General features: G+C 37.5%; 1 protein-coding gene across 3 annotated transcripts in view; it reads right to left on the bottom strand.

Annotated features, from left to right (window-relative positions):
* The window catches only part of CDKL5 (cyclin dependent kinase like 5), a 127459-nt gene that overhangs the window by 47277 nt on the left and 67776 nt on the right, over positions 1 to 12406 (bottom strand). For all 3 annotated transcript variants that reach the window (XM_031050965.2, XM_031050967.2, XM_031050966.2), the window contains exon 4: positions 785 to 830. In XM_031050965.2, coding sequence (XP_030906825.1) covers positions 785 to 830 — 46 coding nt within the window. The remainder of the gene's footprint in view (positions 1 to 784; positions 831 to 12406) is intronic.

Genomic DNA, 12406 nt, shown 5'->3' with positions numbered 1-12406 from the left:
ATGATAGGATACTAGGATTTACTGCCTTCTAACATGTTCAGGTTAGAGAGCCAGTATTGCCTTATAGAATCTTCGGGTTTGTTATTGCTGCTGAGGAATAAGTGTGTGCAGCCCTGAAATAATTTCTATGTGTCCTGTTTTGTCCCATCCACTTTGCCAGCAACAATAAGACTTGCAGGAGATGGCTCTTCCCCACCCTCAGCAAACTCAGCAATACTGAAGAGTTTACAGAAGCTGCTGTGAGGGAGCAAAGAGCAAGTTTCCTTTGAAAAGTGCAACCTGCTGAAGGCGGGACAGAGCCTCTGCCTCACCACTGAGCTCCCTCAAATCTTCCCACAGATTCATGAGAGCTCCTTGATTCCAATTCATGACACTGAACTTCTCTCAGTCTCCTTCATTTACCCCTTCAATTTCCCCTAATATTTAGGCCCCTTCCCATAGAGGAAGGGTGATAAAGCCCAAAGACTCTGCAAGCCCTACTACAAGGGTTTTTTGCCATTTTCTGATCGCATTCACTCTCCAAGTGGTAGATCTTACTACTGTGTATGACACTGCAATCACAGCCATATTAAGACAGACGGACTGAAAAAGAAAGGTAGTTATCTAGTTGGAGTGTATAATGCAGTCCCTAGGCAGGTATGAAGGATCAAGTGCCTTGAACAGTCACAGAGCTAATAAATCATTATCATCGTTAAATCATGTCTTGATATATGAGACATTTTCACTGGAGAAATATTAACAATGTAGTTCTCTTCATAAAAGATGAGCCAGGAAAAAAGGTTACCTTCACTGTCTTTGAATTTCTTGATAGCCACAATTTCATGTGTCTCCTGTAAAACAAAAGCAAAGAAAGAGGAATGAGCAAGATCTGCTGTTTTCTCTTGTTTGTTGGTGTTTTTTTCTCCTGAGCATCTGACAAAGGAAAAAAAAAAAGCAACCAGAGAAATTTCACAATGTAAACCAAAATTAATTAAAAATCTGGTAAATACCTCAGTGATCAGGCCAAATGCCATGCAAAACCACATGTTGCAGATATGTCACAATTAGGAACCCCAGTGTGAAAAAAACAAATTGAAAACCAAAAAAAAAAATCATATTTAATTGCCTTGTACCAGATATCAGTTAAATTTTCAGAAGAGTTGTTCCTCTGACTCTTGTTGCTTAGCTATTCTGAAACACTGACGATGGACAATGCTTCATCTGACCAAAGTATGAATGTGGGTGCTTACCTCTCTGAGCTGAAATGAAAGTACTGCACTAGCATGTGACTAATGCTTACAAGGGGACCTGTAATTCTGGTTGCCAAAAGTTCTGGGGTTTCAAAGTTCAAATATCCACAAAGAACATGATTTTAGGAAAGCAAATTCTCTGTGCCTTCTTAAAAAAAAAGAAAAAAATTGTTGTCATAAGGGAAGCCTACCCACACAATTGTGCTTGAAAGTGTTAATCTGCGCTTACTACATGGTCATAGGTGATAACTTCTAAATGCCTGCCTGCCTTTGCATTCCTCTAGTAGTCTCCATTCTCACCAAACCTCATCACCATAGGTCACATTTTTCTCTCGTGTGAGCAGAAATACATTTAGCAATGGCCAAAATGCAGCCAACACGACATGACTAGTGCAGGTCTGTTCATACAATCATGCAGCACCTGAATTTTAGTTACATGGAGGGGAAGAAGCTTTAAGGTCACAAAGTAACGGTGCGTGAGCAGACAGGTATTCGGATATCTGGGTTACATGTCAAGCTGGATCAGGCTTACACATCTTTTCCAAACATCACAGTTAAAAAACCCTCCAACCAACAATATCCCACAATTAATAGCATACAAAGTCTGGATTGGAGAATAACAATAAAAAAGCGAAGCCCTTCTGGAATACCTGAAGGCATGTGTGTAACCAAGTATTGAATAACAATAATTTACTCCATTCTTCATTTCAAAGCATCATAACATATGAAACACCTGATACCATTTAAAATCAAAGCATTTGGAAAGACTTGGAAAGCAGATAGTGAATAATGCCTTTTAAGGCCTTTAAATGAAAATCAATACCACTACAAATAAAAAAAAAATCAATAAAAATGAGTTTGCAAACAAATGTAAGAATATATATGTGTGTGTAGCTTGCACATTTAAAAGAAAAAATGCTTTGATCATCACTCATAACACCTATGAGAAGAACTTAAAAGCATTATGCAGTTTTTCTGCCTCCAAAACCTACCTATCATATACACTGGTCTAACCTGAAGGCTGGTAGATTGCATAAATTCAGCTGAGATAACACAAACCTCAAAGCATTAGTCTTTGCTCAACCAATTTACAGAACAGCAATGAAACGGATGTCAGAACTGAGGAGATAATACGCTTTTTAGGTTCAGAGTGATCCTGAAAGGCTTGTCTATACCTTTTATATCAAATATAGTTCCTAAAGATTTTTGTTTTGGGAAGCTGACAAACTGAATGGTCTAAATTAAACTGAGCAGACTATTTTACTAATTATAGTAAAAGTTCAAGGTCCTGCACCTGGGTCAGGTCAATGCCAAGCGCAAATACAGGCTGGATAGAAAATGGGTTGAGAGCAGCCCTGTGGAGAAGGACTTGGGAGTGCTGGTTGACAAGAAGCTCAACATGAGCCAGTAGTGTGCTCTTGCAGCCCAGAAAGCCAACTGTATCCTGGGTTGCACCAAGAGAAATGTGACCAGCAGGTTGAAGGATGAGGTTCTCCCCCTCTGCTCTGCTCTCGTGAGACCTTACCTGGAGCACTTCATTCAGCTCTGGGGCCCCCAACATAAGAGGGACACGGACCTGCTTGAGCAGGTCCAGAGGAGGCCACAAGGATGGTCCAAGGGCTGGAGCATCTCTGCTATGAAGGCAGGTGGAAAAACCTGGGGTTATTCAGCCTGGAGAAGACAAGGTTCCGGGTAGACCTTGGAGCAGCCCAGTATCTAAAGGGGGTTTACAAGAAATCTGGGGAGGGACTTCTTACATGGGTGATAGGAAAGGGGTAATGGCTTTACGCTGAAAGAGGGTAGATTTAGATATTAGGATAAAATTATTTACTATGAAGGCTGTAAGGTCCTGGAACAGGTTGCCCAGGTAAGATACAAATGCCTCATCCCTGGAAGCATTCAAGGACAGGCTGGATGGGGCTTTGGTCAGCCTGGTCCAGTGCAAGGTGTCCCTGCTCATGGCAGAAAGGTTGGAATTGGGTGGCCCTTAAGGTCTCTTCCAACTCAAGCTTTCAATCAACTATGATTCTATGATACTGTTACTACTAAGTTATTGTTATAATTACTAACTCTAACTACAGTAATAATAGCAATAGTTACTAGCACTACAAAAGAACAGTGCTAAGAGGGTAGTAAATTTAGCTTATTTGACTTCTGATGTCTAGTGTTAGGTGGTTTGGCTAATTAAGCTTTTGAAAGGTGTTTCAGAAAAGGAACACCGCAATTCCCCTCAAAACTGTAATATGCCCATGTTTAGAGAGTGTGCACATACCAATTTGATGATGAGCCAAAGTTATTACATTCTTTATTTCACATGAAGAAAAAGAAAAATCTGTAGATGTTTCAGCAACCATCAAAAGGCTGTATTTTCTATCTCAAGGTAACATCTAAGTACACTGAAAGAAATGTAGCAGTTAAGAGCTGTTGCCTCACACAGACAACAATTCTGCACCATTCAAGAAATGCAGTCCATGAGGCTTCTCTGCCATATGCTGCTGTCCCTGGTGTGTACAGGGAATGTGATTGTTTTGGAAATTAAGTTTTAAAGTCTCATGGGTCACAGTCTTGGAAAGACTTATATAAGATATGCTATCAAGTGTCCTATAGAATTTTGAATGAACTCAGTATTTAAAGCACAAATGTCTCTATGAAGAACAGCAACAGAAAGACTTTACCAACACACATGGAAGAAAAGGTTACTCAAACAGTTCCCATGCATTTCCTCATTAAAATAATTAATGGTGTCATAATTAAGCAACCAAGAATTTATACATGATGTATTCCCTATCTTAAAAAAAAACAGCAGAACAACAAAAACCAAAACCCAACAAATAATGTACTCAAATTACACAAAGTGAAACACCACCAAAAATGAGGCTAAACAATAGGTGCTTTCAGAAGCTGCACTAGTAACATTTTGTTTCTCCTTAGAAAGGGACATTCTTATCTAGGTTTACTTGGAGGACCTCATCCTATCTAAATGGTATTCTCTAGGCATGAGCTACTAGCAAAGCAGTGAAGCCAAAGATAAAATGGATACAAGGACACTGAATACTACTGTGCATATGTCCTGGGTTCAGGCCAAACCTGAAGTTTCAAACAAGCACTGACATGAAAAGCAACAGACATCACATTTCTAAGCCCTGAGAAGATGGACCCAAACGGAGACAAAAAGAAAAGCAGAGCTGTGAGCAATGAGGGAATTCAACAGTGAAAATTCACACACCTGTGAGAACCTGAAAGGTTCTTTACTGATCAAATTTAGACTTTGTTACTGAAAGTCCTCCTGGAGATCTGAGGTCTTTTGTGAATCTGGATCTCTGCTCTTCCAAAACAGGCCAAACTGCAATTCTCCAAAACAGAACTGTCATTCTCTAAAGAAGCTTTTTTTCCAAAAAGTTTTTTTTTTTTTTAAGACAGAAAAAATCCTGTCTGAAACAGGACATTACTGGAAATAATGTTCAGTCTGACGGTGAAAACCTTAGACATGTGGAAACCTCCTTAGACATGTGGAAACCTCCTTAGACAATAGCTCAATATCCAACTGCAAGGATGGAAAATTCTTATATCCAGTTAATGTTCCCTCATGGTAGATACGTTTTTACTAGTTGGTTGAATGTTTGAGACCTCAATGAACATCAAGGAAAGAAAAAAGCTCTAGAAATACTATATATTCTGGGCTCTTTATAGAGCTCTCTATATAGCCCTTTCTGATCTCTACTACTTCCTATTACTAGCTTACATATTATGATGTACCTTTATTACTAAGCATCTCATTATCTTGCTCTACTAAAAAATTTTGGCCTCAATGTTTCACTTCACATTCTGGGGCAACATCAAATTTGCAAAAGCACAAGTCAATTATCTCTTAGCATTGGTATTACCTCTTTTTATTGAGCACATATATTATAAATATTTATGTTATAAAACTATAGGAAAAAGCACTGGTTTATAGTGAAGTATACAACAGATATTACTGAAAAAGCTTTGTGTAAAAGGATATACACAAACTGATTATTCAGACTGTCATTACATGTGTCTAAAATGGGGCAAAATATCTCTCTTCTCCATGTACAAACCTGTTAATACCATTTAATAAGGGTAAACCAAAAAATTCTTAATCCATGTCTCTTCTATTTGCTTTAGATATACATATGTAGAGAGAGAGGACAAAGGAGATACTCATTCACAGTAAAAGCATATCTGCAGTCTTGGGGATGGGAATGACTTCATGTTAGATCTCAGTCCTTTACCTCAAAATATGCATGGGAATTGAATCCGGAGAAAACATGTGATTTACTGTCTGTCTACTTAGCCACAGATGAGAGGTGGGTATCCATGTGGGAGCTGGGCAGTTCTTACAGCTCTTCTGCTAGCCACCCAGAGATTTCTCTCCCAGGTTTCCTCACAAGATTGTAGCACCTGATGTTTCCCATCAGCAGTATCACACTAGAACAGTTCCCTAATTTGAAAGGATTTCATTTTCATTATCTCTTTTAAAGGATAGAGGTCTCCTATATTTTCATTATGTCTACATAATACGCATGACATAACAGTGCTTTTCTAGAGCAGTAATGCATCTCTGTTGTTTTCTAGAAAGATCCTTGATGTTAATGATGGGAATACTCAAGGACAAAAGTGCTTCTCAGCAAAACTCAGGATCTCAGAACTATAACCATTCATTCCAAGAAACACATGCTGCCAAACTATATGCTGTTCTTGAAAGTATCACGACAAAAAAAATCTCTTCAAATGTTTGTCTTCATTTTGACTCAAAGGTTTCTGTTAGGACCGTTCTTTCTTTTTCTTTTGCATATCATGCAAAAATTGACACAAAGCATAGGTACATAAAAAGATTCTTGAAAAACAGATAAGATTATGCCCTTCAGAAAGTAACATTTTCAGCTATAATTTACTGTCTCACCCTATATGATTACAGGAATTTCTCAAGTATATCTTTTAAGCAACCAAAAGAATAGTGTTTATAAAAATCAACAAACATGAGCAGAGATGACAACAGTTAATACTGACCACATCCCGCAGTCAAGCAGCATGTGGCTGCTTTAACTCACACGGGGCTGCTCAAGCAATATCTAGTGCATTACATCAGGGTCTTATGCTGATATATTAAGTGGCATATTAAGATATGGTCTGGTGTGTTCTGTGATTGGCTCATGTTTTCTGTCCGTACAAGTATAAGGCTACCAGGCCTAAAGATAAAATGCATGCTTAAAGTCTGCTAGAAAATGTTAAACTGATCATGTTCTCTACTTACAGATAATATTTACATTTTATAAAAATAATTTAGAAGCAAGCAAGAAATTGTGATTTGAGCCTCACCAAACCATAATTACATCCATAAACTTAGTTTGCCACATTAAAAAAAAGAAAAAAAAATCAACAAAATTCAGCCAAACATATCCTATGGCTAATGCCTTTTCTGAACAAAGTAATACAGTTTTTCTTCAATTTGCATAAGCATTATTATGCTCTTCAACATTTAACTGTTTAGAATCAATCTTTCAATAATCTTGATTCTAGCAAAAATCACAGAACATTAAGCAATCACCAGTGTGGCAACAGAAGCCCGTGAAACCATTACAAAATAGCAAAGCATTTATTTTTCATGAGTCGCTTAAAATGAATTTTTAAAAAACAAGTAAATCCATTTTTCAAAGTTACTGTCAAAACAAGAACAGAAAATATTAACACCTTAGTCTGTATCAATTAATATATCAATCTATGCTAACGTATAAATGTAACATATGTCATTAGATAAGGCTTTAAACTTAAGTCAAGCTACCTTGCAATGCAAGTTCTGAGAGGTAACAGGCATCATTACCTCCATGTAAATCAGATCCTTAAGATATCGTCCAGATGCTGTCCTGAGTCTATTTGCATTCTGTCTTAAAACACTGCTACCTTTGGACAGTACTAACAGATAAGAAGACAGCTTCCTGTCTTCTCAAGACTTCTAATATCAGGTGCTTGCAATTTTGTAACACTACTTTCAAAAACTAGTGGAGTATCTTAGAATATTATCTGTAGAAAAAAGATGTGCAAAACAATGGATTTCTTTTTTCAAAGAGTTTGGCATTGGAAAGTATAAGTCATAGCACTGTGTATTCCTTACATCCAAAACATGTCAGGAAATTTCCATCAAGAGGCATTTCTCTGTTTTAATCCAGTATTTCTCCTTTGCGGAAACTGTAAATCTCCTATTTTTCAGTTAAATCCCACACTTGGTTATCTATGAAATATCACTCTTAGCATAATAGAACTTTCAGGAAACTGCTTCCCAATCCAGAAGTCCTTATTATTTTTAGGAAGAGACAGAGCCTCTGGTAAATACTAACAGAACAGAATGTCTGAGCTATCCCAATGCCTCTATTTACTGGAAAATGGATTAGAATTTTTCCAACACATACCTGTTAGTCTACTTGAGAAGAAGCATCCAGAATGAATCACAACAAATCAATTTCATATCTCTTGAAAGCAGAATGTTATTTACTAACCAGCTAAGAGCAGAAGACTCTTAATAGAATAGATTTATATACTTCACATACCCCTTTTAAAGAAGATGGCTGCACTGTCTCCTAGTTGAGCAAGAACAAGAGCAGGACTAGAGAAAGCCTAAACCGCTCTGGATCCACTACAAGATTTCTGAGGAGGCACAGCTATGAAAGCTTAGCTATTCCGCTGGGGAAAAAAGGATAAGGATAAACCTTTAGCTACCAGTTTGTCAGGAAACAATCAGTGTGTGCAACAATGGAAAGAGACTTTTTTTAAAAATGCAAGCAGATTGCAACAGCTTCTCTGATTTCTTTATGTGTCTTTCATAAACACTTGCAACAACTGTGCTGTCTGTTCAGACATTACAAGTAAATGTTTGCATGACAAGTTTCACTTGTTTGGTTTGAATCAAATGTAATTTAAGGGAATCATAAACAGCAAGTAATTCTCACCCAACTGTGGGAGAAATCTGTAAGCCATACGAGTGGCCCATTTGTTTCAGGCTCACAGACTGGGGTCCTCTGAACTGCCCCAGCCCCCCTGGCAGGCTTGAGAGACCAAAGGGTCCCCACCTCTCTTGGTGGCAGAAGCTCTCCAGACTGCAGTAAGTTTACAGGCTTGCAGTATAGTTGGTGCTGGAAGACACCTCTCAACCAACCTTCGGTGTCACCATCCCTGAAGATATTCTGAATAGACTTTGAGATATTCAAACTCAACCAGGACAAGATTTGGAGCAACCTGCTGTAGCTAATTCTGCTTTGAGCAGTTATTAGGAGGCATACGTGAATCCTCAGGAGTGCATTACAACGTGTGCATCTTGTGGGCTTCAACAACTTGAAATCTACCAATTCATGTTTTGGGGTTTTTTTCTCCTTCTATTTTCCACAAAAATTGCGAAGACTAATAATCGCAGCCTTGCAGGCAAGACCATCCCACTTTCATTTAAGATCAGCAGAGGGGCACGGAGTGATTCAGAGCAGGACTATAGTTAAGGTTCTCTCAGTCACCTCCGCATAAATGGGAGGAAATGACTTTCCTAGACTCCCAAGTAAGGCTTGGGTGGGGCTTATCTTTCTAAACTGAAGTTAGTTGTGTGCAAATTCTCCCAGCCTCCTTTTTTGCATTATGCTGAATGGTAGCTCTTTATATACAATAGCAATTAGCATTTCTTCAACGCAAGGCTATAACATTAGCATTTAAACAGGCTTGCAACCCTAAAACACTACCCTGAAAAGAGCACTTGAAAGAACTGAACCCTTTCAGTATTTTCTACCAACTGCTAGGCTGATGATAGTGGTTAGCATTGAAGCTTTCATTCCTCCAAATGGATTTTTCGTATTTATTCGCAAATTTTTTCCAAGCAAGAAAGTAAATTTATATTCTCAAAGAATTTGTACAATAGTGTAATGAAACAGATCTGGAATAAAAAGCAGCTTTTAGATACTATAAATACAGCTATTCTGGCTTTTCATGGTAAACTAGCAGTATTCTAGCTTTTTTTTTTATAATCTCGCCTTTATTACATCCCCTTGTAGCACTGATCTATATAATTTTACCATTTGGCAGTATTGTTTAATCCAACACTAGATGTAAAACTGTACCCAAATTCAGTAAATGGTTATAATTTTTCTCTGATACTGAAATGTCAATAACAGTAATTTTAATTTCAGACCTCAATCCTCTTCCAGTTCTATTTGATTTTTTTCTCTGTTAATATTGGAAATTGTGAGAATTTGTGGGATAAAAATAAAGCTATTTATAAATACCATAATACTTCATTGGGCAGAAACCAGCATTATTAAATAATTTCTTATAGCAAAATCTTGACCCTTGGAGTACAAGTGATAAAGTGGAAAAGGCAGGAAGATAACCTATACTAAGTTTAGGGCTTCCCTTAAGATACCGCTAATTCCATGAATGCAGAGGTCCGCAAGACATTTATAATTACATTGTATTCCTTAATTATTTGTTATCACTAATCACAGAATCACAGAATCCCAAGGGTTGGAAAGGACCTCAAAGATCATCTGGTCCAACCCCCCTGTAAGAGCAGGGTAACCTAGAGTACATCACACAGAAACTTGTCCAGGTGGGCCTTGAATGTCTCCAATGCAGGAGACTTCACAACCTCCCTGGGCAACCTGTTCCAGTGCTCTGTCACTCTTACAGTAAAGAAGTTCTTCCTGATGTTAACATGGAACCTCCTATGCCGGAATGTTCCTTCACTTGGCATCTTGTAACTCAAGAGTAGGTAAAACTTACTGAAAAATATTCTTTGGTTTGTTTTTCAAGACATGCATCAGTGCCAAAGTCTTCAGTGTTATGATTTGAACTTCGAGTGCCAAAATTGTTTCAGCGTGATTGGCTAAACTTCTGAAGTTCATCAGCTTTTGTTCTGAAATCTTCACTTTTGCACTTGTTACTTTTTTTTTTTAAATCTGGTATTTTCACATTTAAAATTTTTGTCATTTTTCTTATTAACAGTATGACAGGAATTTTCTTTAATCTGTAAAACAAGACCTACTATGAACCAAAGGAAACTTTTCAAGCAGGTTCCTGAGGCTGAAACTCGTCAAGTGGAATTCAGTTTTGAGGGTAAGACATGTAAATTCAAATACCTACATGTGAGTTCTGTCTTCAAGCTTCTACAACAAGCAAAGATGGAGCTCTAAGTTGACCAGACACTCAAGACATGATTGAGTAGCCTAAACACAGGGATCTAGTAGCAACAAAATCCCGATACAATTCCAGTTTCTGGTTTCACCTCTGATTCTGAACCACAGGCTCTCAACCACACTGTCATCCATATCAGAAAAGATCTCTGTAGCCTGAGACAATCCTTCACACAAAGGGAAACCTCACCCCACTTTGTCTCTTGATCTCATCTTTCCTAAAGTACTTGTATCCATACATCATAAAGCCCCAGCATGAATTCAATTTTAACAATTTCAAATATTAAGCAAACTTTTGGCTTAGAGCACAGCCTAGAATAGGATATCCCAAGCTTTGGTTGCTCACTTTACCACCATCTTCAAAAGAAAAACTGTCTATCTTGGTGCTGAGGAAAAAAACCCAACCACCCCACAATAAAACCAGCAGCAGCTACTGTCATTTCCATGCTGCAGACGTACACAAGGTTTGCCATAACTTCAACTTCCCCTCTCATGCACAAATGGTGGCAACAACTCCTCTGTATTCTGGAGTGGGCATTAAACCACAAGAGGTGGTAATCATCTATTCAGATACAAAGCAGCCATTCTAGATCTGCTCAGGAACACAAGCAAGAGCCACGGTTGACATTATTTTGGGGTTTAATGCATTAATTTGAAAGAGAGTAGATGTTTGTAATGATAAGCTTTCCACATCTGGGAGAAAGTCCAAGCTACAATTTTTTTTTGTCTATAATCCCAAAGATGAGACATTTTTTGTTCAGTTTTTCCAATTAAGGAAAAAAAAATAAAGTTTTACACTGAAAACTGTCTTTGGTTTTTTTGAGGTTTTTTTTTTTCTATTTTGTTCATGTAATAGTGTAACATCATCTTGTCCATGCAATTTAGCAGGTAAAAGGTGTTACTTAATGCAACTAGCACCTTTGGTAATCTAGTCTCAGCTTGTTGACAGGTTTGGCTGTGAAACATTTAATAAATTTCTACATTAACCCTAAGAACATGCTGTTCATTTCCTCTCTCTCATACAGTATCTCCCTTCTCCTCAAGAAGCACTAAGGCTCACAAACACCCCTTTTGCTTCTTTTAGATATTTCTTTAACAAAAAGATTTTTGTGCTGTGCTCTAGGAAAGAGATGATAAATTTAAACAGAAAAATTCCACCTATATTTTCTGGCCTCAGCTCTTTGGCTATGTATTCCAATAGACAACAGTATCATGGAAGAACGTGTTTGTTTTTTTTTTTTCCTTAAGGATTTCATGGCATTCACAAAAGACTTCTTTTTGCTCTTCAGTTGTTTGGGGTTTTTTCCCCTGAATCAAGAGATATCTTTGCTGACATTATGCTCTTATGAAACCAAAATTCTAGGGCAAACTTATAACAGTGAAAGCTCTATAAATGCAAGTTGGTACTATATTCTTGTCTTCAATATTTTAATTCTTTTAGTATTATAATAAACCAAGATAATTTTTCCTGACATTCTCTCTCTTTCCCTACCAGTCTGATGGATGTTCTACAGACCAATGTTCTTTCCTACTTCCCTTTCAATTTAGCTGTTTAGGGTTTTTTTAAGTTGTGGGCTTTTTTCCAGTCTAAATATTGATACGGGCTTCAGTGGACATCTTAATTTCTTCTCAAAATTTCTACATACAGATTTGCAGAAAAGGCAAGGATTTTTTCCTCTAGGATTATAAATACATTGCATTCTTTAAAAGAATGTCTTAAGACGACTGCCATTTTGCTCTGCCAAGTACTCAAAACTATATTCCTTTTAGAGATTTTTCTTTTCTTCATAGAATAACATTAAGGATTAAAATTCAATCCAAACTGCTTTAAAAGAGACAGCAGGTAGGATTCATTCCTCAAATATGTACAGGTTTTGCTGTTTACTGTTGCAGAGGACAGAGGAACAGGAGGGCTGCTTCTATACAAGTTGAATGGTATATCAGTTAATTTGAGAAGCACAGTGTACATGAGGAAATAAAGGAATCCGCACA

This window comes from Melopsittacus undulatus, chromosome 2, assembly GCF_012275295.1.
Source record: "Melopsittacus undulatus isolate bMelUnd1 chromosome 2, bMelUnd1.mat.Z, whole genome shotgun sequence".
In the NCBI taxonomy this organism is placed as follows: Eukaryota; Metazoa; Chordata; class Aves; order Psittaciformes; family Psittaculidae; genus Melopsittacus; species Melopsittacus undulatus.
The sequence above is the reverse complement of the archived record's forward strand: the minus strand, read 5'-3'. Positions and strand labels throughout refer to the sequence as shown.